This window comes from Argopecten irradians, chromosome 4, assembly GCF_041381155.1.
Source record: "Argopecten irradians isolate NY chromosome 4, Ai_NY, whole genome shotgun sequence".
Lineage (NCBI taxonomy): Eukaryota > Metazoa > Mollusca > Bivalvia > Pectinida > Pectinidae > Argopecten > Argopecten irradians.
The window spans coordinates 43,808,675-43,827,893 of record NC_091137.1 but is presented as its reverse complement, the minus strand read 5'-3'; the positions used below and the strand labels follow the sequence as shown (position 1 = coordinate 43,827,893).

The 19,219-nt window shown below is 32.0% G+C and overlaps 1 protein-coding gene across 1 annotated transcript in view; it reads left to right on the top strand.

Annotated features, from left to right (window-relative positions):
* The first annotated feature begins 1,911 nt into the window (after window positions 1–1,911).
* Window positions 1,912–19,219, top strand: part of LOC138321784 (RNA-binding protein 33-like) — a 42,646-nt gene continuing 25,338 nt past the window's right edge. Inside the window, exons 1-6 of the mRNA XM_069265753.1 lie at window positions 1,912–2,023; window positions 5,144–5,263; window positions 6,472–6,529; window positions 7,353–7,966; window positions 17,667–17,787; window positions 18,046–18,189. Coding sequence (XP_069121854.1) covers window positions 5,226–5,263; window positions 6,472–6,529; window positions 7,353–7,966; window positions 17,667–17,787; window positions 18,046–18,189 — 975 coding nt within the window. The 5' untranslated portion in view covers window positions 1,912–2,023; window positions 5,144–5,225. The remainder of the gene's footprint in view (window positions 2,024–5,143; window positions 5,264–6,471; window positions 6,530–7,352; window positions 7,967–17,666; window positions 17,788–18,045; window positions 18,190–19,219) is intronic.

Below are 19,219 nucleotides of genomic sequence, written 5' to 3'. Positions count from 1 at the left end.
AATGCATGTCCCAATCAAAGAACTGTCTAGATTTTTAATTAATGCACGGGTGTTTGGCTGCATAGATATTTTTCTCTCTATATATATGTAATACTGTCACAGTATAGCATGTATATATTATATATAGAGAAAAAATGTCTATAGAGCCAAACGCCTGTAATTAATGCTTTTTCAAATTATTGGTTTCGGTTTCAATTTTCGAGTAGTGTCAACTACAATTACAGAGATGATAAAAAGTATATGAGCTAGATGATTAAGTCTACATGAACTGAATTTGTGACGTATCCAAGATGTTCCATCACCGATGGACCATAAACGATACTCTTCATTTTAACAATAATTGGTGTTTAATCGTGTATATTTTTATGTCTAATTTACACAAAATTAATATATATATATTTTTTTTATTATATTTTTATTTACTTTTAGAGCATGCTCAATCGATACTTCATTCCGTACATATACGACATAGTGCCACGGATTTTTTTCGGGATGCAATTAATTATTTTTAATATTTTCTATCCTGGAGTAAAAATAGAAGCTCAAACTTTTCAACGGTGCTAATGGTGTAAAGTAAGTAACGTTTGTTACTGAATAAAAATATTAATTCGTCTGCTCCTGTTTTTGACAGAGAAAAAATACCGTTTGTCAGCGGTGGAGTCATCACCGAATAGTCAACTATTTTTACCGATTGTCATTAATGATTAACGGAACAGAGATGGTCCTAAAACTGTACCCTGTGGTACACTGCATGGGACTTCGGCTGGTCGTTATCTTCTCTCTCGACAACCTATTATCCGAGTTGGAGATAAAAAAAACCTTCAGTTTTCTAAGGAATAAAAGGAAAAAAAGACATGGTTTGCCCACCGATTTATCTTTTCTAAATCATTATCAACCACATTTTCAATTTTTCTGCATGAAGAAGATGATTTTGAAAGAGATGTAACATCCGCATATTATAAAAGACGTGTAGATGATTCAAATTCATCAAAAAGTATTTAAGCAGAAGCCGCCCGAATTGTAAGAGACAACCAAACTTACTTTATCGAGACACACATTAACAGAAGCTATAGATATATATAGCGAACGTCGTCGAAAACTTTTATATGAAATGGTTCATTTCACATCTCCCAGCACATTTTTCCTTCATATATCCCTAGACCACCTGCAATTCATATCAACGTAACACTAGACGATCGTACATGTATCAAACAGTTCGCACAAAGTTAAATTATTATGACATTTTGACCTTCTACGAACTTCCGGTAGATATAAGAGAAAATCCCTCTATCAATGCTATCAAAACATACTATCAGATTGAAATCACTAGAACACGTGTATCTTAAAACTGGAAACAGACGAGACCAAATAATTCATGCTCCGCTGCGTCTAGAACTCGCATCTTCTTCGTAAAAAATCTTTTAGACTCTCCTCATTGTGCCTGTGGATTTATGATAGAAGATACATGTACTTTCTATTTTTGGTTCAATTACATCAAACCATGCTGATATCAGACCATAATTTCTCTCTTGCATATTGATAAATTCAATATTGTAGAAAATTTACAATGTAGATATTCTTTTATGGATTGAAAGCTCATATACATGTACATGTACGTCCTTGGTTGATCATTCGCTTGAAGTAACACCTGTATTTCTAATAATAACCGTATATTTAAATATAATGATTGGATATGGACAATAATTCGTGTCCAAGGTAGAATTTACAAAGTACATGCAGCTACAGTACTAGATCAGTCCCTCAATGTTTCATTTCTCCTCAAATTTTAAGTAGCCTACAGCAGGCTTGTGTATGCTTTCGATGTTGAAAGACCATGCGCTCCACACGGTAGCGTCATTTTCGTTTCGTTTTTAAGGCTATTGTAGTACCGGAAATACTTTTCGTAAGATATATCATCCACTGAGGCGCCATTTTTCTTTCAACGAGGTGCAACAACAACGAAGATTATTTTCTGCAACATTTCATCACGTTTAACGTGACAATGATGCTCTTTTAGTCAGAGGTATAGAATTATCGTGTGTTTAAGTTGTGTGAAACGACATTGTTGTTAAGACCCGGAAATTGTTAAGTTTACTAATATAGTCGACCTTCAGTTTTAGCGTCAGCTACAGTAGGTCTGTAATTTTCTTGCAAATATTGTGGCTACATGATAAACCGCGTACCAGGCGTATGAAAATGGTAATTAGTTTGCCAAAGTGTTATGATGAACTTTCAGAATCTAAAAAAAAACCCAAAAAAACAACGAAAAACGAAAAATGTTTACTAAAAACAAAAATAAATGGGAGGTAACTGATAGCTACATCACTAACAAAAGTTATGTATGCAACAGGTCTAGAGGAAAGTAGTCAAATTTCGGACACCTTCGTAGTAAAACCTTTGTATGCTTGAAACCTATCCACATACCCCCATAACTGAGGTATGAGCAGAAAGAGAATTTTCTTTTCTTGCGTTTATCACTTGAAACTCGACACAGATACTAAATTTGTGTTATACCAGGCCAAAGTAATCAGCAATGTACAGCTGTTCGAATTTCAGACAGGGGTGTTCATAATTCGGACATAGGGTGTTCAAATTTCGGACAGCAATTAAAAACCAATTAAAATAAGTAAGATTTTTTAATAAAACATGTATATTGTTACATTATCATGAATTTCATGTGAGCAAATGTATATGCATTGAAATAAAATGTTTGTTGTGTTTGTTTAGTTAATATAATATCAAGGATTTATAAGTGAGAAGGATTCGTGACTGTCTCTTTTCATTACTAAACACCACACGAGACGCCTATGAACCGGTAATAAAAACCGTTTTTCTCAACAAATACTTATCGTATCGAATCAAATGAAACACCAATGTAAAGTTTATTAAATTCCACAACGTTTATCGCTTTCTTTAAGAACGGAAGATTTAGAGGATAAGTCTTAAATTTTTGTTAAAAAATACGACAGCTCATGAAATGACAGCCCGCTTCAGAAAGTAAGACAGTAAGCATCTCGCACCCGCAAGCTACATCAAAGGCTGCACCGGCTGATATCAAAGGAAAATCAGTCGTCGCCCAACGTCACGGTCAGTGCACAAACACAAAAGCGCCTGCCTTGGACTTTCCCAAAACCCAGTGTGACTTATCCTTCTCATATACGTCCTTGATAATAGATATCTTTTGTAACTTTCATCATATATACCCAGATTTTGGGCTCAATGTGTAAGTACCCTTAAAGGCTTTAGCTGATAAACATGTTCCCTTGTCTACTTGCACTTTTATTTCTAGGATATAACTGGTTACCCTAGTTACTACCTCTACTTTTTTATTAATTTTATTACTAAGGAAAGCTCTGAATTACTAAAATCCATTCAGAACTTTACAAATGTTATGAAAATCGAACAATATTTAAGTATTTATCGATATTTTGGACTGTTCCAAATAAGGAAATTTTCATGTTAGTAATGGGTGTTCAAATTTCGGACACCAAACTTTATATAGGTATAGTGATGGTTAATTCCCACTGTATTGTTTATTTTTTACTCAAAATACAACAAAAGGATGTGTTTAAACAATAAAAAAAAAAAGTTTAATGAACACAATGAATAAGACATGTTTGACATGGAGTTCCATATTGCGTCATTTGACCAGTTCATTTTTGTATATTCAACCGCAGGAAAGGTCGCAGTCACATATTCACATTCAAACTTACCATACAAAATATAATGCTCACATATCTGTTCTTCAATCTTGTTAATTTCCAATTTGAAAGTAAAGCATAGGTCAGTTACAATGACTTTTTATTAAATATATATCTGGACTATTTTATCAGTTTTTAAGTATTTTCTAATTACTGTCCAAAATTTGAATCCGTCCGAAATTTGACTATTTTCCCTACTGGTAGGCGACCATTTCTCGCCGAGTGCTAATTCTCGCCATGGCCATTGCCAGTAGTGGCAGACGACCAATTCTAGTCATCACATGTGTATTTGTATGGTTACACACAAATTTTCATATAGTTTCCACAAAATATTGCTTGAAAATTTGTGAGTAATCTACAAATACGTGTGATGCCGAGAATTGGTTGTTGACCAACAATACAATACAATAAATTTTATTTAAAGTCGCATATTTCTTACAAATAACATTAGCTCTTGTGAGTATATATGTATTGTTAACAACACAAAGGTTATATTAAAATATGGAAAATCAAAAGATATAAGTTTGTATGTATATCACAGAAATTAAAGGTTAAAAAAACGTTAGTTAAACATGAACTCTGGAATTTGTACAAACACTGTGTTACCAAAGGTAGGGATTAAAACACTATCAGTTTATAAGTGTAATGTACATATATGCCAACATAGCAAAACGTAAAAATTGACAGATTACACACTAATATGCGAGTTAAAAGGAAGCATTTTAATTTGAGATCGTAAAAAGCAATATTTAAACCATATGATATAAAGACAAAGTGTTATAAAGCTTGGTTTTGATGTGATGAAATCAATACAGTGGCAATAGCAACAGACTCGCAAAACACACTTTACGCTTATAATTTTCTTCAAAATAGTTCACCAAATTACTATATATCCCATGATTTAATATTGGTACACTCTAAGGCTCTTTCACAAATCCTCATGAAGCCAGAACCCTTATTCATGTATCATATATAGCAGTGTTCACAAGTAAAATCTTTTCATGATGGCCCTATTGGCTATGCAATTTTGACATAAAATTCTAATAGTCTGCATCCATGGACAGGTCCTGATTTCAAGCTATTTTTAGTGAAACGCTTGACCAGTATATTTGTATGTGTATGGTGAAAATATCTTTTTGATTCTTTTACGGTTAATTACTGTCATACCTCATCGTAAAAGCTGGTGCATTACTGGCAATGTATATACCTGGATGTATGTCCAATTTTGCTTCACCTAGTTTCTATCTTCTTAACACATTTCTTTCTTTTCTCCAAGTCTTATATATACCTGAAATACATACCAATTAACTCACAAGTTTGCATATCCCACTTGTACTGTGCCCTTTAATTTAAATTCAGTTTGTTATGGATACCAACTAGCAAGCTAGCTAAAAGCTTCATAATTACAATGTATTGTAAAGTATTCTTTTTACTTTTTTCAGATCACACCTTATGATGCAGTGGAAATTGCAGAAAATGTCTCAGTATTCCAAATGTTGTGAAGTTTAAAGATTGGAACACAAGATGTCAAGGAAGCGACATACTGAAATGTCGTGGGATAGGTGAGGAAATCAAGGGAGATAATCTACAGAAATCTTACCACCTCGTAGAGTAATAGCAAATGATTCATGTTAACCTGCTATTATCACTTTGCAATATCTATATTTGGCATATCTTGTAAAATAGAAATTGATGGGATACTAGAATAAATTAGATTATGTTATTAATAGGTTATTTGACCTGAAGGGTTGAAGGATGACCTTTTCTGTCTTAACATATACAGAGTTACCTCCCTTGTTGGTAGGTTTACCTTGTGACGAAACTCGGTCATTTTCTCTGAAAGTTAGGAGACAAAGACGCCAACTCACATGGGCAAATAACTCTATAAAATGAAAATACTGATGTTCTGGGACCGTATGTAAACATTTCATATTTCAAAATTTTCAAGTTCTTACTTTGGATTCAGATGAAACTGAAATGAAGTAATCCTGACATGGTCCTGACTATATGTTGTTGACTGTAGGTCAATCTGAAATCTAAGAACGCTGACACAGCTTTTAACTTAAAAACACATTTTGAACGTCTTCTTATCAAATTCTACCTGATATAATAAAAAACTTGCCTGAAAAGATCCTGACATGACATTATTTAGAATCAATGGTGCTGAAAATTTAAATGAATTTAGACTCTCCCAAAAACATTGCTCTGTCTATAGAAAATGCAAGATGGATGTTAAAGTCACTCTTCCCATTCAAATTTTAGATGACCCATAGTATGCTTGTAGCTAGGCTATACAGTAAAATATGAAATCACATTGTTGTAAGTTAGTTTTACAGACACATATGTGTTTTACTTTATTGTTATATAATTCAATTTTGCTTGTTACAAGCATTTTCATTGACTTAAAATTTACTTTATCAGCCCATAAAGGAAAAAATGGCATTGCCGTTTGTGATGTTGCTTCTGATTGGCTGAGATGATGGCGTAATGATTTCATAGACAAAAGAGTCCCAAAATGAATTTTGAGTATTGAAGTGATTATCTTTAGTAAATTGAATTATAAGGATTAATTTGAATAAATTGTTTATGTTATGGAGATATAACACAAAAATCTGAGTTTACTCTCATCACAAACCGCTTCGCGGTTTATTTAGACCACACTCAGATTTTTGTGTTATATCTCCATAACATTAAAAATCTAATCAAGTTAATCCTTAAATATTGATGTTGAAACTTTTAAATCTTTAAATGTTTCTTTCTTGTTTTACAGTGACGATGACCTGTTGAGGGACGATACATCTGCTATCAGTGCCTTCCCTAAAAATGAGGTCAGTGTAAGATTTCCAGGTTTTTTCATGTATATATCATAGAGTATATGTGTTTCTCCCCTTTGAAATTTGGGTCAAATATTACTTAAGCATTCTTGAAAGAATTTAGTGTACAAACTCAGGGTTTACATATCCTTTAAATTTGTTAGCATATAAAAAAAATGAAAAGGGCTTCACTTTTACGATCACCTGATCACCTGAGACAGTCTTAATTGACCTACTCTGATCACCTTTTGTCTGTCATCATCTGTTGTATGTCTAAACAATTTACTTTTTTAACTTCTTCTCCAAACCTGCTGAAGCAAAGTCAATGAAAACTACTCAAAATGAAAACTTTTATTGTAAAACTTTAACATCTTTTGTAAGTTATATGCTCATGTTATATAATGAGTGCTGACTGACTTCGAGAACCTTATGGGTGCAATGGGCCAATATAGTGTTCTGTATATATATCAACTCGATGACCATTAAGACCTATGGGCCTCTTGTTGTCTTAAAGTGGCGTCTTTTCCTTTTATACAGAGGTATCCCATCTTTAATAACTTCACCTAGGGTAAAGGGGTGTAGCCCTATTAAAAAAGGGCCAAATTTATTAAAAAATTGCCTGTTAAATTGAAAAAGATGTGGTTAGATTAAAGTCAGTTGGCAATTGTGGTCCCAAATTCTGGTCCATGCCTTCAAATGACAAAAAACATATTTACAACTTGTCAAGATCATAAAAATTTGATATATATATGTTTTTCATTATGAATGTAAAATGACAATATCCATTAAAAATATTATAGTTTAAAATAATTATTGATTCATAAAATTATCATTGTAGATCCGAGCTGATTCTGATGATGAACTAGACGAAGAATTACTACTTGGCAGTGATGATGAGCTCAATGAAGTTGCTCCAAAAAAGTCCTCTAGCAAAAAGACATCCTCTGCATCAAATAAATCCTCGTCAAAAGTCAGCTCAAAGTCAGTGCCAACAAAAACACAGAAAACTGTGATACCCAAGTCTAGTGTAAAATCTGTGTCTGATGCTAGTGTTCAAAATGACAAACAAAAACAAAGTTCTAAGAGTTCCAAGTCCTCAACTGCTGTTAGTTCACCTGTGACTGATAAAAAGAAGCCATTTAAATTTACACGAATTGTGCCACCATCTCCCGATACAGAAAAAGAAAAGCCTTCAAAGACTAAAACCACTTCAAAATCGCAGCCAGTTGAGAATTCTGTTGATCATGAGGAAGACACACCAGCGAGAGGATCGAAATCTGCAAGGCATTCAGCGTCGAAGGAATCTAGGTCCCAGAGGGAGCAGCCCCAAAAACACACAGCCACCAAGGAGCCTGCTTCCAAACATGAGCCTTCACTTAAAACAATCAAGAAAGATCCTGTCCCTGAGTCTTTGACTAAGACAATGAAGAAAGAGCCCATCCCAGTTGTAGAGTAAGTTTTAATATTTAAGGATGAACCATTAATGTTATATATCCATGTCATGGTCATGATGTCGTGCTATGGATTGCTGCTGTATGAAAAGTATATCTACACAGGTAAAATATCTTGTGTTAGTTCAGGTCAATTTCATGTGAAAATTTTCAGGTCAAATTTACCTGAAAAGAACAAAATAAAGTTCAGAAAGGTTCAGTAATTTTACCCGAAATTGACTTGAAATGGACATGGAAGTTTTCTTCATGTGTATTATTTTAAATTGACCTCGCTCATTTTCTGATGAAATGAGGTCAAGCTTATCCAAAGACTTGCTGGTATAAACATCAGGGAACGTTGTTATGAATAAATGATTAAACATCTGTTTTCTCAAATCAACCATGCTGAGAGATCTCATGAGAATATATGTTGCTGTACAACCAAAGTAATGGCTATAGCTAATGATATGTTTTCTTGTTAATGATGTTATTTATATAATTACCTGATTACAATTATTTCTATATTGAATCGAATGTAGTACAGGTCGTCATTGTTGTGAAGTAGCTGTCCAGTATTATAGAAACTGTTATAGGAGGTAAACTTATCATATTGTTATACAGATTCATAGGAGGTAAACTTGTCATATTGTTATACAGATTCATAGGAGGTAAACTTGTCATATTGTTATACAGATTCATAGGAGGTAAACTTGTCATATTGTTATACAGATTCATAGGAGGTAAACTTGTCATATTGTTATACAGATTCATAGGAGGTACACTTGTCATATTGTTATACAGAGTCATAGGAGGTGAACTTGTCATAATGTTATACAGATTCATAGGAGGTAAACTTGTCATATTGTTATACAGATTCATAGGAGGTAAACTTGTCATATTGTTATACAGATTCATAGGAGGTAAACTTGTCATATTGTTATACAGATTCATAGGAGGTAAACTTGTCATATTGTTATACAGATTCATAGGAGGTAAACTTGTCATATTGTTATACAGAGTCATAGGAGGTAAACTTGTCATATTGTTATACAGATTCATAGGAGGTAAACTTGTCATATTGTTATACAGATTCATAGGAGGTAAACTTGTCATATTGTTATACAGATTCATAGGAGGTAAACTTGTCATATTGTTATACAGATTCATAGGAGGTAAACTTGTCATATTGTTATACAGATTCATAGGAGGTAAACTTGTCATAATTGTTATACAGATTCATAGGAGGTAAACTTGTCATATTGTTATACAGATTCATAGGGTGTAAACTTGTCATATTGTTATACAGATTCATAGGAGGTAAACTTGTCATATTGTTATACAGATTCATAGGGTGTAAACTTGTCATATTGTTATACAGATTCATAGGAGGTAAACTTGTCATATTGTTATACAGATTCATAGGAGGTAAACTTGTCATATTGTTATACAGATTCATAGGAGGTAAACTTGTCATAATGTTATACAGATTCATAGGAGGTAAACTTGTCATAATGTTATACAGATTCATAGGAGGTAAACTTGTCATATTGTTATACAGATTCATAGGAGGTAAACTTGTCATATTGTTATACAGATTCATAGGGTGTAAACTTGTCATATTGTTATACAGATTCATAGGGTGTAAACTTGTCATAATGTTATACAGATTCATAGGAGGTAAACTTGTCATATTGTTATACAGATTCATAGGGTGTAAACTTGTCATATTGTTATACAGATTCATAGGGTGTAAACTTGTCATATTGTTATACAGATTCATAGGGTGTAAACTTGTCATATTGTTATACAGATTCATAGGGTATAAACTTGTCATATTGTTATACAGATTCATAGGGTGTAAACTTGTCATATTGTTATACAGATTCATAGGAGGTAAACTTGTCATATTGTTATACAGATTCATAGGAGGTAAACTTGTCATAATGTTATACAGATTCATAGGGTGTAAACTTGTCATATTGTTATACAGATTCATAGGAGGTTAATTTGTCATATTGTTATACAGATTCATAGGGTGTAAACTTGTCATATTGTTATACAGATTCATAGGAGGTAAACTTGTCATATTGTTATACAGATTCATAGGGTGTAAACTTGTCATATTGTTATACAGATTCATAGGGTGTAAACTTGTCATATTGTTATACAGATTCATAGGAGGTAAATTTGTCATATTGTTATACAGATTCATAGGAGGTAAACTTGTCATAATGTTATACAGATTCATAGGAGGTTAATTTGTCATATTGTTATACAGATTCATAGGGTGTAAACTTGTCATATTGTTATACAGATTCATAGGAGGTTAAACTTGTCATATTGTTATACAGATTCATAGGGTGTAAACTTGTCATATTGTTATACAGATTCATAGGAGGTAAACTTGTCATAATGTTATACAGATTCATAGGAGGTAAACTTGTCATATTGTTATACAGATTCATAGGGTGTAAACTTGTCATATGTTATATAGATTCATAGGAGGTAAACTTGTCATAATGTTATACAGATTCATAGGGTGTAAACTTGTCATAATGTTATATAGATTCATAGGAGGTAAACTTGTCATATTGTTATACAGATTCATAGGGTGTAAACTTGTTAAATGTTATACAGATTCATAGGGTGTAAACTTGTCATATTGTTATACAGATTCATAGGAGGTAAACTTGTCATATTGTTATACAGAGTCATAGGGTGTAAACTTGTCATATTGTTATACAGATTCATAGGAGGTTAATTTGTCATATTGTTATACAGATTCATAGGGTGTAAAACTTGTCATAATGTTATATAGATTCATAGGAGGTAAACTTGTCATAATGTTATACAGATTCATAGGAGGTAAACTTGTCATAATGTTATACAGATTCATAGGGTGTAAACTTGTCATATTGTTATACAGATTCATAGGAGGTTAATTTGTCATATTGTTATACAGATTCATAGGGTGTAAACTTGTCATATTGTTATACAGATTCATAGGAGGTAAACTTGTCATAATGTTATACAGATTCATAGGAGGTAAACTTGTCATATTGTTATACAGATTCATAGGGTGTAAACTTGTCATATTGTTATACAGATTCATAGGGTGTAAACTTGTCATATTGTTATACAGATTCATAGGGGGTAAACTTGTCATATTGTTATACAGATTCATAGGGTGTAAACTTGTCATAATGTTATACAGATTCATAGGAGGTAAACTTGTCATAATGTTATACAGATTCATAGGAGGTAAACTTGTCATAATTTTATACAGATTCATAGGGTGTAAACTTGTCATATTGTTATACAGATTCATAGGAGGTTAATTTGTCATATTGTTATACAGATTCATAGGGTGTAAACTTGTCATATTGTTATACAGATTCATAGGAGGTAAACTTGTCATAATGTTATACAGATTCATAGGAGGTAAACTTGTCATAATGTTATACAGATTCATAGGAGGTAAACTTGTCATATTGTTATACAGATTCATAGGAGGTAAACTTGTCATATTGTTATACAGATTCATTCATAGGAGGTAAACTTGTCATATTGTTATACAGATTCATAGGGTGTAAACTTGTCATATTGTTATACAGATTCATAGGAGGTAAACTTGTCATATTGTTATACAGATTCATAGGGTGTAAACTTGTCATATTGTTATACAGATTCATAGGAGGTAAACTTGTCATATTGTTATACAGAGTCATAGAAGGTAAACTTGTCATAATGTTATACAGAGTCATAGGGTGTAAACTTGTCATATTGTTATACAGATTCATAGGAGGTAAACTTGTCATATTGTTATATAGATTCATAGGAGGTAAACTTGTCATATTGTTATACAGATTCATAGGGTGTAAACTTGTCATATTGTTATACAGAGTCATAGGGTGTAAACTTGTCATATTGTTATACAGATTCATAGGAGGTTAATTTGTCATATTGTTATACAGATTCATAGGGTGTAAACTTGTCATATTGTTATACAGATTCATAGGAGGTAAACTTGTCATAATGTTATACAGATTCATAGGGTGTAAACTTGTCATATTGTTATACAGATTCATAGGAGGTAAATTTGTCATATTGTTATACAGATTCATAGGGTGTAAACTTGTCATATTGTTATACAGATTCATAGGAGGTTAATTTGTCATATTGTTATACAGATTCATAGGGTGTAAACTTGTCATATTGTTATACAGATTCATAGGAGGTAAACTTGTCATAATGTTATACAGATTCATAGGAGGTAAACTTGTCATATTGTTATATAGATTCATAGGAGGTTAATTTGTCATATTGTTATACAGATTCATAGGGTGTAAACTTGTCATATTGTTATACAGATTCATAGGGTGTAAACTTGTCATAATGTTATACAGATTCATAGGGTGTAAACTTGTCATAATGTTATACAGATTCATAGGGTGTAAACTTGTCATAATGTTATATAGATTCATAGGAGGTAAACTTGTCATATTGTTATACAGATTCATAGGGTGTAAACTTGTCATAATGTTATACAGATTCATAGGGTGTAAACTTGTCATAATGTTATACAGATTCATAGGGTGTAAACTTGTCATATTGTTATACAGATTCATAGGAGGTTAATTTGTCATATTGTTATACAGATTCATAGGGTGTAAACTTGTCATATTGTTATACAGATTCATAGGAGGTAAACTTGTCATATTGTTATACAGATTCATAGGAGGTAAACTTGTCATATTGTTATACAGATTCATAGGAGGTAAACTTGTCATATTGTTATACAGATTCATAGGGTGTAAACTTGTCATATTGTTATACAGATTCATAGGGTGTAAACTTGTCATAATGTTATACAGATTCATAGGAGGTAAACTTGTCATAATGTTATACAGATTCATAGGAGTAAATTGTCATAATGTTATACAGATTCATAGGAGGTAAACTTGTCATATTGTTATACAGATTCATAGGGTATAAACTTGTCATATTGTTATACAGATTCATAGGGTGTAAACTTGTCATAATGTTATACAGATTCATAGGAGGTAAACTTTGTCATAATGTTATACAGATTCATAGGAGGTAAACTTGTCATAATTGTTATACAGATTCATAGGGTGTAAACTTGTCATATTGTTATACAGATTCATAGGAGGTTAAATTGTCATATTGTTATACAGATTCATAGGGTGTAAACTTGTCATATTGTTATACAGATATTCATAGGAGGTAAACTTGTCATATTGTTATACAGATTCATAGGAGGTAAACTTGTCATATTGTTATACAGATTCATAGGAGGTAAACTTGTCATATTGTTATACAGATTCATAGGAGGTAAAACTTGTCATATTGTTATACAGATTCATAGGAGGTAAACTTGTCATATTGTTATACAGATTCATAGGAGGTAAACTTGTCATATTGTTATACAGATTCATAGGAGGTAAACTTGTCATATTGTTATACAGATTCATAGGGTGTAAACTTGTCATATTGTTATACAGATTCATAGGAGGTAAACTTGTCATATTGTTATACAGATTCATAGGTGTAAACTTGTCATATTGTTATACAGAGTCATAGGGTGTAAACTTGTCATATTGTTATACAGATTCATAGGGTGTAAACTTGTCATATTGTTATACAGATTCATAGGGGTAAACTTGTCATATTGTTATACAGATTCATAGGGTGTAAACTTGTCATATTGTTATACAGATTCATAGGGTGTAAACTTGTCATATTGTTATACAGATTCATAGGAGGTAAACTTGTCATATTGTTATACAGATTCATAGGAGGTAAACTTGTCATATTGTTATACAGATTCATAGGGTGTAAACTTGTCATATTGTTATACAGATTCATAGGAGGTTAATTTGTCATATTGTTATACAGATTCATAGGGTGTAAACTTGTCATATTGTTTATACAGATTCATAGGAGGTAAACTTGTCATAATGTTATACAGATTCATAGGAGGTAAACTTGTCATATTGTTATACAGATTCATAGGAGGTAAACTTGTCATAATGTTATACACAGATTCATAGGAGGTTAATTTGTCATATTGTTATACAGATTCATAGGGTGTAAACTTGTCATATTGTTATACAGATTCATAGGAGGTTAATTTGTCATATTGTTATACAGATTCATAGGGTGTAAACTTGTCATATTGTTATACAGATTCATAGGAGGTAAACTTGTCATAATGTTATACAGATTCATAGGAGGTAAACTTCTCATATTGTTATATAGATTCATAGGGTGTAAACTTGTTAAATTGTTATACAGATTCATAGGGTGTAACTTGTCATATTGTTATACAGATTCATAGGGTGTAAACTTGTCATAATGTTATACAGATTCATAGGAGGTAAACTTGTCATAATGTTATACAGATTCATAGGGTGTAAACTTGTCATAATGTTATATAGATTCATAGGAGGTAAACTTGTCATATTGTTATACAGATTCATAGGGTGTAAACTTGTCATAATGTTATACAGATTCATAGGGTGTAAACTTGTCATATTGTTATACAGATTCATAGGAGGTTAATTTGTCATATTGTTATACAGATTCATAGGGTGTAAACTTGTCATAATGTTATATAGATTCATAGGAGGTAAACTTGTCATAATGTTATACAGATTCATAGGAGGTAAACTTGTCATAATGTTATACAGATTCATAGGGTGTAAACTTGTCATATTGTTTATACAGATTCATAGGAGGTTAATTTGTCATATTGTTATACAGATTCATAGGAGGTAAATTTGTCATATTGTTATACAGATTCATAGGAGGTAAACTTGTCATAATGTTATACAGATTCATAGGAGGTAAACTTGTCATATTGTTATACAGATTCATAGGGTGTAAACTTGTCATATTGTTATACAGATTCATAGGAGGTAAACTTGTCATATTGTTATACAGATTCATAGGAGGTAAACTTGTCATATTGTTATACAGATTCATAGGAGGTAAACTTGTCATATTGTTATACAGATTCATAGGAGGTAAACTTGTCATATTGTTATACAGATTCATAGGTGGTAAACTTGTCATAATGTTATACAGATTCATAGGGTGTAAACTTGTCATATATGTTATACAGATTCATAGGAGGTAAACTTGTCATATTGTTATACAGATTCATAGGGTGTAAACTTGTCATATTGTTATACAGATTCATAGGGTGTAAACTTGTCATATTGTTATACAGATTCATAGGAGGTAAACTTGTCATATTGTTATACAGATTCATAGGAGGTAAACTTGTCATATTGTTATACAGATTCATAGGAGGTAAACTTGTCATATTGTTATACAGATTCATAGGAGGTAAACTTGTCATATTGTTATACAGATTCATAGGAGGTAAACTTGTCATAATGTTATACAGATTCATAGGGTGTAAACTTGTCATATTGTTATACAGATTCATAGGAGGTAAACTTGTCATATTGTTATACAGATTCATAGGGTGTAAACTTGTCATATTGTTATACAGATTCATAGGAGGTAAACTTGTCATATTGTTATACAGATTCATAGGAGGTAAACTTGTCATATTGTTATACAGATTCATAGGAGGTAAACTTGTCATATTGTTATACAGATTCATAGGGTGTAAACTTGTCATATTGTTATACAGATTCATAGGGTGTAAACTTGTCATATTGTTATACAGATTCATAGGGTGTAAACTTGTCATATTGTTATACAGATTCATAGGAGGTAAACTTGTCATAATGTTATACAGAGTCATAGGAGGTAAACTTGTCATAATGTTATACAGATTCATAGGAGGTAAACTTGTCATATTGTTATACAGATTCATAGGAGGTAAACTTGTCATATTGTTATACAGATTCATAGGAGGTAAACTTGTCATATTGTTATACAGATTCATAGGGTGTAAACTTGTCATATTGTTATACAGATTCATAGGAGGTAAACTTGTCATATTGTTATACAGATTCATAGGGTGTAAACTTGTCATATTGTTATACAGATTCATAGGAGGTAAACTTGTCATATTGTTATACAGATTCATAGGGTGTAAACTTGTCATATTGTTATACAGATTCATAGGAGGTTAACTTGTCATATTGTTATACAGATTCATAGGAGGTAAACTTGTCATATTGTTATACAGATTCATAGGAGGTAAACTTGTCATATTGTTATACAGATTCATAGGGTGTAAACTTGTCATATTGTTATACAGATTCATAGGAGGTAAACTTGTCATATTGTTATACAGATTCATAGGAGGTAAACTTGTCATATTGTTATACAGATTCATAGGGTGTAAACTTGTCATATTGTTATACAGATTCATAGGAGGTAAACTTGTCATATTGTTATACAGATTCATAGGGTGTAAACTTGTCATATTGTTATACAGATTCATAGGGTGTAAACTTGTCATATTGTTATACAGATTCATAGGAGTAAACTTGTCATATTGTTATACAGATTCATAGGGGTAAACTTGTCATATTGTTATTCATAGGTTGTATATTGTTATACAGATTCATAGGTGGTAAACTTGTCATATTGTTATACAGATTCATAGGAGTGTAACTTGTCATATTGTTATACAGATTCATAGGGTGTAAACTTGTCATATTGTTATACAGATTCATAGGAGGTAAACTTGTCATATTGTTATACAGATTCATAGGGTGTAAACTTGTCATATTGTTATACAGATTCATAGGAGGTAAACTTGTCATATTGTTATACAGATTCATAGGGTGTAAACTTGTCATATTGTTATACAGATTCATAGGGTGTAAACTTGTCATATTGTTATACAGATTCATAGGGTGTAAACTTGTCATATTGTTATACAGATTCATAGGAGGTAAACTTGTCATATTGTTATACAGAGTCATAGGAGGTAAACTTGTCATATTGTTATACAGATTCATAGGAGGTAAACTTGTCATATTGTTATACAGATTCATAGGAGGTAAACTTGTCATATTGTTATACAGATTCATAGGGTGTAAACTTGTCATATTGTTATACAGATTCATAGGAGGTAAACTTGTCATATTGTTATACAGATTCATAGGAGGTAAACTTGTCATATTGTTATACAGATTCATAGGAGGTAAACTTGTCATATTGTTATACAGATTCATAGGAGGTAAACTTGTCATATTGTTATACAGATTCATAGGAGGTAAACTTGTCATATTGTTATACAGATTCATAGGAGGTAAACTTGTCATATTGTTATACAGATTCATAGGAGGTAAACTTGTCATATTGTTATACAGATTCATAGGGTGTAAACTTGTCATATTGTTATACAGATTCATAGGAGGTAAACTTGTCATAATGTTATACAGATTCATAGGAGGTAAACTTGTCATATTGTTATACAGATTCATAGGAGGTAAACTTGTCATATTGTTATACAGATTCATAGGGTGTAAACTTGTCATATTGTTATACAGATTCATAGGAGGTTAATTTGTCATATTGTTATACAGATTCATAGGAGGTAAACTTGTCATATTGTTATACAGATTCATAGGAGGTAAACTTGTCATATTGTTATACAGATTCATAGGAGGTAAACTTGTCATATTGTTATACAGATTCATAGGAGGTAAACTTGTCATATTGTTATACAGATTCATAGGAGGTTAATTTGTCATATTGTTATACAGATTCACTGACAGAAATGACTTTGAGGATGAAGATGAAGAAGAAATCGTGCTCGACATCGAGGATCCTGCAGCAGACGCTGAACTGTTTGACGAAACAGACCCTCTCTTACAATCTAGTCAGGTAGTTTGATATGTAATATTAACTCGCCTGAGACATAGGAACGTTATGTGTCAGAGATTTATGAAATTATTGACAATGTACATAATTCAAGTACTATTCAAACATTGTTGATGCATTCAAGCAATAATGGTATACTCTTATGAGCAGGGCTAGATCTGTAAAGTATTTTAGGGCCTCCATACTATAAAGTTATAAACATGCTTCATATATGCAAATAAATCAACAAAATATTTATGCTGTGATTTTTTTTTCTTTCAGAATGAGATGGAAACAGATGCAGTAGAAGAAGACGAGGAGGAGGAGGATGAAGTGGAAGAGGTTGAGGAAGAAGAAGAAGAGGAGGAAGATGAAGCAGAGGAGGAGGAGGATCAAGACATCGCCGAGGAGGACACTACACTAGAGGTAGTCATCAAAGTAGCTTTGTTATTACAATTTATTATCAGTGGTAGCAATACAAATAATATAAAATATATATAGAGAGAAAATGGGTACGTCAAGAAAATGTGATTTTAAGCAGAAAGTGACATTAACCAACATGACTTTAAGTGGCTGCCAATGTGCTGATCTGGTGATTTTATTGATAGGAAGGCTTTCACCTGGTCATGACTAATCTTAAATCCATCAAGAATTCTGTATTTGCACATTACAGTATACACAGTTATCTGCCATTGCAGGTAGATATTGATTGTGAAGTCATAGTTGTGACCTTAAATATTAATGTGCACAAAATTGTTACTTCATGCTGGATAACTATGCACAAAGAAGTGGGGGTGGGGGTGTCCTCTTCAGTATTTAGGAAGTTGGACAGCTGGTTTACCTTTTAACAGCATAATAATACTGGGAATGAGATTCTGTACCAGTATACTTTAACATGATATAGCACTCTAAATGTTAACCAATAGTTGCTGTCATCACAACGTCTAAAATAAAGGTTAACAGATTTTCTTCAAAGTAAATATTTGATCAAAAGATCTACCTCAGTGCTTTTTCTCACTGCTTTGGGAATGGGGCCTGTGAGTTTGAATTCGGGAAAATGTGCGTCAAAAAGATTTTTATGAAATTATATGAAATAAAACATCAGAAAAAGATTTTTTTTAATTTCAAGTGTAGTTTATGTACTTTTCTAAAGCCAATGCACAAATATTTAAAGCATTAACCAACTAGGTTTATACAATATTTTTGGATATTTTCAAAAAACTTTGATTTTGGGAAATTTAAGTCTTGAATTGGGGAAAAATTGAGAGATTTTGCCTTGGGGAATGGGGTCGAAAATCGGCCCGAAATCTTGCTGAAAAAAAGCCCTGTACCTGGTCTGTGTGGTATGGTCTAAGTGTTCAGGACAGTGTTTGGTACTCAACTGGCAACCGTGTTTGTTGATGGGTAAATAGCAATGGTGGGAGCAGAAGATATTTTTATAAAGAAAAAAAATGAA